This window comes from Suillus discolor (genome assembly GCF_016758755.1).
Source record: "Suillus discolor strain FC423 chromosome Unknown F5147scaffold_79, whole genome shotgun sequence".
In the NCBI taxonomy this organism is placed as follows: Eukaryota; Fungi; Basidiomycota; class Agaricomycetes; order Boletales; family Suillaceae; genus Suillus; species Suillus discolor.
The window spans coordinates 118,513-130,975 of NW_024541326.1; the positions used below are offsets into that span (position 1 = coordinate 118,513).

The window sequence follows — 12,463 nt, forward strand, 5'->3', positions numbered from 1 at the left end:
GGCAATAACAAATGTTAATTCGAGCGTATTTATACATCTTCCCCCAGTCTCAAATATCATGTGCTGAGGTCCAGGTGTCGGGACTAAGTACCCCGGCACTCGGGACTCCCATATGTCAAGTCCCGAGTTCCAATTATCGAATACCGAGGCTTGCATCCAAATTATTTAGTCCCACATATCACTTGGGAAATGCTGAAAATTGAGTATTGAGGTCCGGATCACAATTGGTACATGGTATTCATTTGTTGGAATGTATATAGGTCACAATGCTTGCTCTTTGTTTGATCTTTCACACGCTGTATGGACCATCCACACTAGCCCATCCACATGATGGAACACCAGCATAAATATGAACAGCATCCCTCATATACCATGCCCAAGCAATCCGATCCCCTTCCACATCATACACTCCATGTCTCACAATCCTTCCGGAAAATGCAATCATACAGCCGGAATTGTACTTGAACTCCAGCTGAAGGTTTGGCATTGTCATCCGAGCATTAGAATAGTCCCCCACGGTGGTGAGAATGTCGAAGCATTCAGCAATGGACATGTGGTCTCGATGATGGGGGGTTTCCCGATTGGAAATGATGGAGAGGGTGTTAAACACAGATGCCCAGTACTGCAGGGCCTCCGGCATCTGTGGCAGATCCTTGCTTACTGCTATATTTCCAAGGTTTGACAAGGTTCTCAACCCTGCCCAGTACTGCTCAGGATGCATGACTCTGAGTGCCGCGGACGCGATGGCTGCTGGCCTTGCAATGGCTTTGAGGATATTCTCGCAGGAAGGTCCCTTCAATGATGCAGATACCTCTGGATCGGACACATTCTTTGGGATTGGTAAGTATCACTGCCGGAATCACCATCTCATCAGATCCTACCTCATGTCCCTGTTGAAACCATGCTGGAGATAGATTGATGCATCCGTGAGTTGCTCCAACATCTTCCGAGCCCCGGTTGAACAACCTTTGATTAGTTCGCCAATTGCCATCAGCCCTTACACTTTTTTCGAGGCTTGGAGAGAGCAAATCGGTGGCCTCCCTGATTTCCTTCTGTAGGTTCCATTAATATTCGATATCCATCGAGTAACAATGTATATTACACACCTGGGTGGTGTCTGTCAGGGCATCTGGGAGATAACATGCAATGATGGCACCAGATGCATCAAGAATTATTGCAGGTTCATCGACCAACCTTTTGCCTTCATGGCCAGGAGGACACCTCTCAAGCAACCTCGCCTCTCTATGTTCATTATGCCCGGTGTCCTTCGGGGAGATCAATTTGCTATATCTTGCAATATCCATCTGCATCTGAACTGTCATGCAGGAATTTGAATGATAAATAGAATTTTCCGAATCTGCAGGAAGACCCACTGGGATTTTTAGATGCCTTTATGAGTACATCAGCCAAGCGATCGCACACCATCACCAGATCAGTGTCTAGGTTGGGGGAAGGTATGACTGGGCCTCCTCCAGTCTTCTCTGCCTTGAATTTCTGTTCAGTATATTCCCCTGCTTCATAAGTCACAGTCAGGGCCCAAGTGCGCCAGATGTTTATGCTATCAGGAGGGGAAGGGGAAGAACCGTTCATGCTGGATGTTAATCTTGGGAAATCAGATGCTGAATGCTGGATGTCCGGACTTTGGTGTTATAGGGGGTGGAGATAGAGAGGATCAGATAAGGGAGCCATGGATAATTTTGGCTGTCAAAGATGTATTATTATCCATTGCTCAATGAAATACTACCTGATTGGAAGTGTGCTGGTCATCAGATATTCATTTGTCGACTCCCGGGTCCTGGAACTCGGAAGTCGGTACGGTTGACCCATATTTGGGTGGTCGGAATTTGGCGTCTTGTAGGGCAACACAAGCTTCGTACTGCCATATCAGGAGATCACCTGCTGCTCCGGGAACTCGGTAACTGTGATTTATTACCTCCTCTGAGTAAGGTTGACTCGCTGGTCATCAGATATTCATTTGTCGACTCCCGGGTCCCGGAACTCGGAAGTCGGTACCGTTGACCCATATTTGGGTGGTCGGAATTCGGAGTCTCGTAGGGCAACACAAGCTTCGCACAGCCATGTCAGGAGATTACCTGCTGCTCCGGGAACTCGGTAACTTTGATTTATTACCTCCTCTGAGTACGGTTGACTCACATTTTGGTGGTCGGAACTTGGCTTCTCGTAGGGCAACACAAGCTTTGCACCCCGGATTCCACATTCTGCAAGACAACCTAAGCACCATCAGAGGCCATGTCAAGAGAGCACCTGCTGCTCTCTTCAGAAACATCTCAACTTCGGTTGGTCATTTAACACTGAAAGTATTAACTAAATTATGTGTTGAGTTCCGGGTCCCGGAACTCGGTACAGTTGACTCCAATTCTGGTGGTCGGAACTTGGCTTCTCATAGGGCAACACAAGCTTCGCACCCCGGATTCCACATTCTGCAAGACAACCTGTGCACCATCAAAAAGTATTAACTAACTTATGTGGTGAGTTCCAGGTCCCGGAACTCGGAACTCGGTACAGTTGACTCAAATTCTGGTGGCCGGAACTTGGCGTCTCGTAGGGCAACACAAGCTTCGCACTGCCATGTCAGGAGATCACCTGATGCTCCGGGAACTTGGTAACTTTGATTTATTACCTCCTCTGATTTGGTTGATGTACAACTACCTCAGCTCCATCATGTCTACAATTATGATACACATGGGCCCACCCATCTATATTGTATACCACCCTCGGCCCACCCGTCTAATACAACATCCCATACAACACCCTCGGCCCACCGGTCTAATTAATATGCGTCTGGGCCCACCCGTATAATACATTATTTTATAATACCCTTGGCCCACCCGTCTAATCTAATATGTGTCTGGGCCCACCCATGAATGTGATAACAAGTACCTACCCATCTATCTCATACACATCTACCTTAATACACCCATCTGCATAATATCCAACTACCTCAGCCCACCCGTCTACCTAATATTCATTTACATCGGCCCACTCATCTACTCTATATATTCCCTGCATGGGCCCACCCGCCTCCATCGGGAATAATTTGCCTCCCGGCCCATCCGTCATAGTCGAGAATATTTTTATCATGGGCCCATGGTCCGCTGGCCCATATCATACGGGATATTATGCACGTCCGTTCCCTTGTATTATACGGAGATAGGTCACTGTAGTATGTGTGTGCCTGGGATGAACAAGGTGTTTGGGTCATTGCTTTCTCATGCTGATCTTATAGGGATGGGGTTTTTGGGTGGCGGTAGCACCATGCCAAATCCATTTCCCCTGGCATTCAACTCATTAGCACCCTCACTCACCGATGCTAGGAGTACTGTACCAGGATACTATGACACGCAACACGACACACAATATGGCACGATGTGGAATTTCAGCAACCTTGATTTGCAGGGGTGGGAGATGCCTAGCCTGTCCTCGTTCTTGAGCTCCCCAATTTCTGCCGAGTGCACCACCACAATGGCAACTGAAGAGGATGAGGTTCTTCCTCACTTTACTCGTCAGTCGCCTATTCTTCCAGCAGCAAATCATCCTGCAGATGACAGCGCAGAAGACCTTGACAGCATTCATACTGGTGCTGGTCTTCCTAAATCTAAGCGCAAGCACAAGTTGAAGCTCCTGGCTGCCAAGGTCAATTGCAATCCTGCTATAGAACCCACCCCCACCATCACACCACCTATGAACACGGCCAAACCCAAGGCCAAACCCAAAGCGAAACCTCTCACCAAGTCTGGTGCGGTAACGGAGACATCACATGCTACTGCTGATGAAGGCAATACATTAAGTCATTTGACTGCCCCCAATACCGCCACGAAACGGAATACGGCAGTTGATATCGCTGCAGCTCCTCGTGTATCAAAGCAAATTCCAATCAAGTCCAGGCGGAATGATGTCGCTGATACTATTGGGTCAGATGGTTCGATGTTCATTGACATTGGTAGGGAAGATCCACCTGTTCTGGGGGATGTTGGGGCATCAATGACGAAGCGTCCTCCCAACTTGACTATGGGCAGCGTGATTCCTGCAAAGTATGTCCAAGACATCTTAGTATATTCTCACTTTCTCAATGCTAACGGACACAGGAAAAGGCGAACGAAGGCATGAGCCCATGTCTTTATGTCATGATCACAAATTTGCTTCTCGTACCATAGTAATGTTTGATGCTGTTAGTAACACATGTAGTCTCTGTTTTTCTCGTGATGAATACAGTTGTATCGTCGATTTAATCCTCTTAATAAGTGGTATATTGAGTGTGCTTGTAGTTCGCTGGAGGTAGAATACAGCTAACTGACTGGAATTTATGAGATACAAGGTGTACATACTACAATCAATCTCCGAAGGTCGAGAGTGTAAACTAGTACATCATATGTGCTGGACAGCGAGACCGAGAGATCAGAGTTGAGGGAGTCCAAAGGATCCGAGCAATAAGGGGAGATAGGTCCGAGCGCATGCCAAAATGGACGAAGACAAGCAACATATGATGTTGGCTCGCATCCTAGAATATTTTAAGTCTCTCATTCATATATTCAAGTTTCTGACGCACTTACTATAAGACCAGTACCAGTAGCACAGGTACATCTCAGTTTCGTTCAAGACACTGAGATGTACATTCTAAAAAGTCACCTAGAGTTTTAACACATCTAACATTAGCTATAGCTTTTGTCATTCTAGGTAGACGCACCGTTTGTAATAGAGTTTCGTTCAAGACACTGAGATCGTTTGTCATTCTAGACTCCTTGTAACTCTCTCGCTCGTCATAAACACCTTTAATATGTTGGCTCCAGGACACTTTAAGAATGTGCAATTGATACGGTTTCGAACTTTGGAGTCCGTGCACAGCATATGGCAGCAAGCAGGTGGCGGTGGCGGGATGTGGACCCGTATCGACCATGTACAACTGTATGACACTTCCCTTTTTGATGGTTTGATGGATACTGATGGCGGGGCTGCCAGAAGGATCCGTGTGGAGTGTATGGAGGTGACCAGGTGGTGGCGGGATGTGGACCATACTGGGAGGTATTGTTGATCATGTACTACGAGCGTGGGATGCTTCCCTTTTTTGAGAATGTTGATTTGATGCATCACTATTGCTTTGCTCTCCACTGTAGCATTGATGCATCACTGCAGCGCTGCAACTGCAGCAAATTGTTGCATCAAAATGACACGGACACCTGTCCTTTACAGTTGAGAGTTGCAAGTGGTGCCATGTTGTAAGCCTCAGTACAATGGGTCTCGTACTCCGTTGTAAACTTGTACTATTTATATTAATACAGAAAGATTTCTTGTGCCAGTGTACCATTGTTTTGCACCTGAGTGTCACCATTTACAGTGCTTTGTGAATATGATGACAGTTGTCCGTTTTTGGAGAAAGAGAAAGAAATAAAAATGATGGTATTCAAATTAGACCAAACAGCGTGCATTGCGGATCCTTGGCATGTCCGACTGTTAATATCTTGTAGCGTATGCCCCTACCATACAGCAGTATATTCTTTGATACATTCTCTGACGACAGTGCCATTGAAATTATGAGCTCTCCATTGAGCTCTCCATTGAGCTCCCCTCAGCGCGAACAATCTCTGTCTGTTGAATCTACCATCCTCCCTTCGTGGAGCCCCTCACCTCAGGCTGGACCAGAAAAACAAAGAAGAGAGGCCGTCCTCCCAAGCAACAGCCAGAAAAAGGTTCGTCATACTCTCGGATGACTCAGATAGTGTTGCCGCGGCTCGAGCTATAAATAGCTGAGTTGACAAGCAGTTACAGCTTATACAATTATGGTCCGGCTCAGCTCAATTAGTTACAGCTAAGTCGACTTAAGGGCTTGAACCAACTCAAATATATTTTTAAATCATAAGCTAAAAATAGATTTTAGAATTCAGAACTTTAGTCTCAAGAACTGCCACGAGAAACTTAGGAAAGCAGTGTCGATCACACCAATTCACGACACACTTCACATTTACAAGTCACATATTCATACTCATGGGTCCACAAGACAAAGTAAGTGATTTCAATTACAATTAATCTAAAACTAAAAGAAGTATCTAGTTGTATGGTAGTGCTACTTGTGCATGAAGATTTCGAGAACAGTGCGCATCAGTGCCAAACATGGAGAGACCTATCGTAAGGATCATAAAGCGGCAGAGAGTTGAGAGAGTAGCTGAAACACAAGGAGAAGGGGAAAGGATTGTTTGGACGAGTCGAGAAGGGGAAAGGATTATTCAGACAAGTCGAGAAGGGGGGGGAACATTCAAACAAGTCAGAGATGCAGGTGGGGACGGTACTTCAAGAGGCTTCTAGGTCATGGTCATGGTAGCGGGAATTAGGGTCAAGGTTGGGAGGTTTGTGTTGCAAAGGATATGCCTGTTAGAATAGACGTTTGCGCAATGTGATTGAGACACAGATTAATGTTATTGCTGGTGAAAATAAAAACGACAGACTCACCGTATGCAACGGCTCGGAGCAGCATGGCTCGTGCTCAAAGGAGGGTTGACAGACTTACGATCTGCTAACGGTGGGCAACGACTCGGATCAGCATGGCTCGTGCTCGAAGGAGGGTCGACAGACTGATGATCTGCTAACGGTGGGCAACAACTTGGATCAGCGTGGCTCGTGCTCGAAGGAGGGTTGACAGACTTATGATCTGCTAACAGTGGGCAACGACTCAGATCAGCGTGGCTCATGCTCGAAGGAGGGTCGACAGACTTATGATCTGCTAATGGTGGGCAACGACTCGGATCAGTGTGGCTTGTGCTCAAAGGAGGGTCGACAGACTTACAATCTGCTAATGGTGGGCAATGACTCGGATCAGCGTGGTTCGTGCTCGAAGGAGGGTCGACAGACTTACGATCTGCTAATGGTGGGCAACAACTCGGATCAGTGTGGCTCGTGCTCGAAGGAAGGTCGACAGACTAACGATCTGCTAACAGTGGGTGATGACTCGGATCAGCGTGGTTCGTGCTCAAAGGAGGGTCAACAGACTTACGATCTGCTAATGATGGGTGACAACTTGGATCAGCATAGTTCAAGTTCGAAGGAGGGTCAACAGACTCATGATCTGCCCAATCAAGGAATGAATCAGCTCTATACGGTGATGAAATAACTTAGCCTACCTGGGCATGCACGCCAGCCAAAGCCAAAAGTATATCCAACAGGGTTATCATCTGTTGATGCGCCATTGACATCTAGGAATTTCTCCAGCATAAAATGAGATGCTTTGGGGTACCACTTTTCATCCCATGAAATGCCCCTGCAATATAAATATAACATCAGTATTTGAAAAATAGAGAGGATCTGTCTGACCATATGTTGTACATGACAACTGTTCCTGATGTACGATATTACAAATGATGTACTCAGTGAATAAGAATAACAGACCTTTCGGTATGGAATAGCCATTATATGTATCATCACTCGTGGTGGCATGTGGGACGCCTACAAAAACACCTTCAGCAAAGGCGAAATAACACAACAAGAAAGATTACCAAGGGGTACAACAGGCTGCTATCATAAAGTCTCACATAGATATGGTAGTGACATTCTGTCTTCAAAGGTAGGTAAGCGATCCCGGCCAACCACTGGGTCGATCTCTGCTTGTGCGTATCTCAACTGATGCCAAGAATCTATGAACAGGTTAATAATAATTTGATGTTTACAAACACAGACTGACATTGCAAAGTGAGAATGATGATTCTGAGGATCACCAATGAGGTTGACGATCATCTCACGAGCCTGCTTGATTATTGGACGAAACTTGAGCGCAGAGTCAGGACAAAAAGTTTGATGGAAGAGTCGTCAGCAAAGACGCCATTCATCACCATAGCCTGTGAATACAAATACAACAGACCAACCAACCCTGCCTGTATTCCATGATGATTCAGTGGAAGAATGTTAGAAGAATGCACAGCTCAAGTGTGGCTATGTATGGTCTATCAGAGTAAATGCAAGAACACTTGTCCAGCAAGGCTTCTGCAACGTGCTGAGAATTGATCACCACGACTTCCTGGCCTAGAAGTTGTACAAAAAACAAGTCTCCTGATATAATGATTTGCACCATATATGCAGCCTGCCGTGGTACTATCTGATCACGTACCATAAGCAGCAGCCCACTCAGTGTAAGTTAACCATGCCGCCTTGGTGTCGAGAGACAAGACATTTCCTAACAGTGGGAGCAGCACGGGGCCAGGAGGAAGTTTTTTTGTCTGTTCGTAATGAACCTCTTGAGGGATGTGATGACAATAAAGGAAGCAAGTAAGATGGCGAGGTTAGCAAGACGACCATCAACTGAAGGAAACATGGTTAGAGCGGTGTGTGGGCAGACACCTAACACATAATTGCACACAATACCATGGCAAGAGCAAAAGTCATCAAGGTTAACGTGGTCTGACAAGAGGTTGAGCCTCAGAGCAGCAAACAATATGATTTGCGAATCGGACATCTGCTGACTGTCTCATATGAACCTGCATAGACATATATTAAAGAGCACCACATCCTTTGTGAAAAGGTGACCAACCTACAACAGCACTAACAGCTGCTTTTTTTGAGAATGGTGGGCAATGTCTCAGATCAGTGTGGCTAGAGTTCGAAGGAAGGTTGACAGACTCATGATCTGCAAAAGGTGGGCAATGACTTGGATCAGTGTGGCTCAAATTTGAAGGAGGGTCAACAGTCATGATTTGCTAACAGTGAGCAACGACTCAGAGTAGCACAGCTCATGCTCGAAGGAGGGTCGACAGACTGACAATCTGCAAATGGTGGGCAACGACTCAGATCAATGTGGCTTGAGTTCGAAGAAGGGTCAACAGCTTATGATCTGCAAATGGTGGGCAACGACTTAGATCAGTGTGGCTCGAGTTTGAAGGAGGGTCGAAAGACTCATGATCTGCAAAAGGTGGGCAACAACTAACAGTGATTCAACAACTGTAATGGCAATGGAGTTAAATGCTTACCTCTGAGGTTTTGCCATTGTACTCAACTAAAACCTCATCTAGGGTGAGTTCGATGGTCAGACGGTAAATGCTAAAACCAGTTGCGCAGTCACTGCTGACATCTTTCCTGCAGTTAGTAAGATCAGAACATCGAGGAGAAATATAAATCAATAGCCAAGGTTAGTTTAATGACAAAAGAAGCAGTGGCATGAGTAAGAGGAAGGGAACAGTCAAAGTAGTAGCGAACAAGCAAGAATTAAGAAGCAGGAATAGATATGTCTGTGATATCATCTGGAACACCGTCACATTCATCCTCCGCAATGACTCTAAGAAGAGCCTCATAATCGTGGCTGCCAGATGTAGTTCCGCTGATAGCGGATATCAGTAGATCACCAGAACTAGATGGTAAGAGATCTTCACGGCTCGCAGAGCCTGTAGCACACATCAAATCATACTCCATGTCCTTTTGGGATGCTGCCCAACCCTTGGTAAAGTGAAGTCGCTCCTTTTTCAGTGCGAATTTGACTATCTGTAGGGCTTCCATCAAGTATGGGCTGAGACGATGGCGCTTCTTGGTAAGTGTCTCACTGCTGGAGGAGAATATGTGCTCACATGGAACAGCAGAGGCTTGGATTGGCAGGAAATCCATTGCAATTTTGAAGAGTGTTGGAAACATTTGCTCCGAAACCTAGTCCTCATCACCAACAAAACATGTAATAGAGACAGATATCTTACCATCCAAAAAGATAGTATATCTGTTCCTGTATGGCTAAGAATGCCTGTGCTATAAGCATTAAATTCATCTTCAGCTGATTGGGAGCGGTGACTCTGGTGACATGGCAGTAGGTCTATCTCAGGAAGTCTATAGATTGTCAAGCCTAGTGTTGCAGGACGTGGCCGACGAATCAACTGATCGGACTCTGCAGAGTCATTTGTCGCCCTCTTATTCCGCATCTGTAAGACGTATAAGCCCAAAGCTTGCTGTTATTATTGTTAGGCAGACGTACCAGTTTGAGAATATAGTCTTTAGCCTCTGTGATTCGCGAGACTGACCAATGTTCGTTCATCCATGACATACGTCTTGTGGGATCGACAACTATACACAATCATTAGAGTTCACCTTCATCAAAACACGTGGGACTTACACATTGCAACAGCATACACTCCTGTGAGACTCATTCGATCATCATACTTAGCTGCCCATGTTAAACCTATGGCGACCAAAGGCACACAGTGTGGGACAAGGTCCGCTACGAGCTTCCATCTTTGGATCAGCCCTTCAAAGGCTGGAATGGTGCTGCCCAGTAGAGGACTGGTTTCACCTGACATGCATTGCTGAGCATGATGTGGTGCCTAATGTAGAATTGTAAATATGATATGGGTGTCGGACATATTAGAACATACCTCTAGAATAACCTCAAGATTCTGCAGGACTTGCCAATCCATGGGGCTCAGTTTATAATGCACCATGCTGCGTTGAGCAGGAAGATTGATCCAATGGTCGATAGCCTAGGCAACCATTAGGCTATGTGAAAATTGATGAGATGAAACATTACCTGTTGTAGCCTTCTCAAACGATTGAACATAATGTATGTTGAATCCCAATGAGTAGGCTTGTCACATAGCAATTCGACTGTTGGAAGGGCCATACACTCGTTCATGTCGTTTATGAACCATCCCTCTGCGTTGCCAGAAGTGATGGCAGCTCAAAAACTATCACAACGCTGGCCTGATGCACGAATTATGCAGACAGTATTTCTGGCCCAATCAATAATGTTATGTTGCAGAGCGTCGACATACTGCACCTTGCTAAAAGTGTAAGGGCCAGCTACAAAAGTATCAGCCAAATGTGAAAGTCTGCAGTAGAATATTTGTCAAGGATGTGTTGGACACATATATTCACTATGTGAGGGAAACATGGGATTCGGTGATCAACCGCATCAAATTCAATCCCATCTTTCTGCAAAAGTTGTGAGAGTTCATCCATCGCGGTCCTGTTGTTGCTAGCATTGTCCAAGGTAAAGTGTCCGATCTAGATAAAGTCAGGGCATACAATACAGTATAACAAGACACTAACATTATGTTTCACTTCAGCACGATCAATCAGCTCCAATATTTTTGAGGCGAGTGCCTTCCCTGTATGACTACCAGGAATGTGATGAAAAGCAATTAGAGCGGCCTTCAAAACGAGTGTTGCATTCCCGCTTTCTTTTGCAATCCAATGCGCAGTCACAGCAAGGAAGGGATGAAGCTTAGAATTGGACCAGACATCAGATGTGAACAAAATTCATTCTTGGGCGGTCTGCAAGATATGAAAATACTGTATGAGATCGGTAGCTAGACACTTACGGCAAGGTTAAGTTTGATGGCTGCAAAATATTTATCCCAAGCATCGATGATCAGTTGCTGGAACTTTGTACGATGTGGGATGTCAGAATCTTCTAGGTCTTGACGCAAGAGGCAGAGTAGGCGACGAAACTCTGGACACTCGACAATGCTGATTGCCTAGAGATGGTCATGAATGAGAGTACATAGACGGTAGACAGTACTCACTTGGTTATCAGCTACAATGAACTTCACTATATGTCTATGCATCTCTTTGATGGAGAAGCCTGGTAAGTTGTGCAAGGACACTGACTTCCCAACAGTGGGAAGTGAACCGCTATGTCTGGGATTAGGGGGAGGGCTGAGCGTCTCGATTGTGCAAGTGGGATCTTTGAGTCGTTCCCGCATTTCGGCAAAGGTCCAGCCTTCATTAATGCAATCCCCTACAGGATGTATGCTGACTGGCCATTGCCACTTCTCGGACTCCTGGAGATAAAGGTCGATATGAGATTTGTATATGTGTGAACGAAGAGGAGTATTGCTTGTGGATGAACTGTAAGTGGTAAGAGGACAGGATGAGTCGATTTCATTGAAATCCCTGGTAAAGGGGGTGAGAAAGAGCAGAAAAGACTCCCAGATATGTTACTCACTTGCATGGTACGCAATACGCTCACCTGTGTCTGAGTTCTTCCTGAAGAAAAACTGGATATCAGACGTAGTCTTGAGGCCTCGTTTTCTTGTGGCAAAGGGATTAGTGGGGAGAGTGCTAGTCGCTGTCTGCAGTGGACTCAGGTTTGTATTGGTATTGGCATCGGCTAGGTTAGTGTTGGTGTCAACTAGGTTTGTGTTGGCGACAGCTATGACTTCAGGTGGGTCGTTGTTGTCTTCACTGCCACTGACGTTGTTGATATCGATCCACTCGCCGTCACCTAGATGACCAGCTGCATTGTCCTGACTGAATCTCTGAGGAAGTTGTCGCTGTCTCCTAGGGCGGTGAAGGGTAGTGGCAATTGTAGCTGCTGCAGTGGTAGTTGCAGCAGCAGCAGCAACAAGTACGGGAGTAGCAGGAGTGACCTCAACATGGGGAATATTGGTGTTTTGTCGACAACGGCCACAACAATTCATATCAGTGGTGCTGGAGCTGGGAGATGCAACAAGAGACTCACCTGTCTATATACTTTCATTCTGTAAGA

At 45.9% G+C, this 12,463-nt stretch overlaps 5 protein-coding genes across 5 annotated transcripts; 1 reads left to right on the plus strand and 4 right to left on the minus strand.

Annotated features, from left to right (window-relative positions):
• Nucleotides 1-592: 592 nt before the first annotated feature.
• On the minus strand, nt 593-1,301 carry F5147DRAFT_553527 (uncharacterized protein; the record flags this gene model as incomplete). Its single annotated transcript, XM_041430451.1, has 3 exons — nt 593-829; nt 882-1,052; nt 1,107-1,301. Coding segments are annotated over 3 exons (603 nt in total), but the record flags the coding sequence as incomplete, so codon positions are not given.
• Nucleotides 1,302-3,201: 1,900 nt separating this feature from the next.
• Nucleotides 3,202-4,128, plus strand: F5147DRAFT_779019 (uncharacterized protein; the record flags this gene model as incomplete). Its single annotated transcript, XM_041442231.1, has 2 exons — nt 3,202-4,052; nt 4,107-4,128. 2 exons carry the CDS (start codon nt 3,202-3,204, stop codon nt 4,126-4,128), a joined length of 873 nt encoding a protein of 290 aa, XP_041287537.1.
• Nucleotides 4,129-4,255: 127 nt separating this feature from the next.
• F5147DRAFT_657179 (uncharacterized protein) lies at nt 4,256-5,032 on the minus strand (the record flags this gene model as incomplete). The annotated part of the gene is made up of 4 exons (XM_041434232.1): nt 4,256-4,315; nt 4,347-4,519; nt 4,572-4,635; nt 4,706-5,032. 4 exons carry the CDS (start codon nt 5,030-5,032, stop codon nt 4,256-4,258), a joined length of 624 nt encoding a protein of 207 aa, XP_041287538.1.
• Nucleotides 5,033-7,369: 2,337 nt separating this feature from the next.
• F5147DRAFT_540580 (uncharacterized protein) lies at nt 7,370-7,617 on the minus strand (the record flags this gene model as incomplete). Its single annotated transcript, XM_041430226.1, has 2 exons — nt 7,370-7,464; nt 7,539-7,617. Coding segments are annotated over 2 exons (174 nt in total), but the record flags the coding sequence as incomplete, so codon positions are not given.
• A 277-nt stretch (nt 7,618-7,894) lies between these two features.
• On the minus strand, nt 7,895-8,210 carry F5147DRAFT_585030 (uncharacterized protein; the record flags this gene model as incomplete). Its single annotated transcript, XM_041431831.1, has 2 exons — nt 7,895-8,052; nt 8,111-8,210. Coding segments are annotated over 2 exons (258 nt in total), but the record flags the coding sequence as incomplete, so codon positions are not given.
• Nucleotides 8,211-12,463: the final 4,253 nt, after the last annotated feature.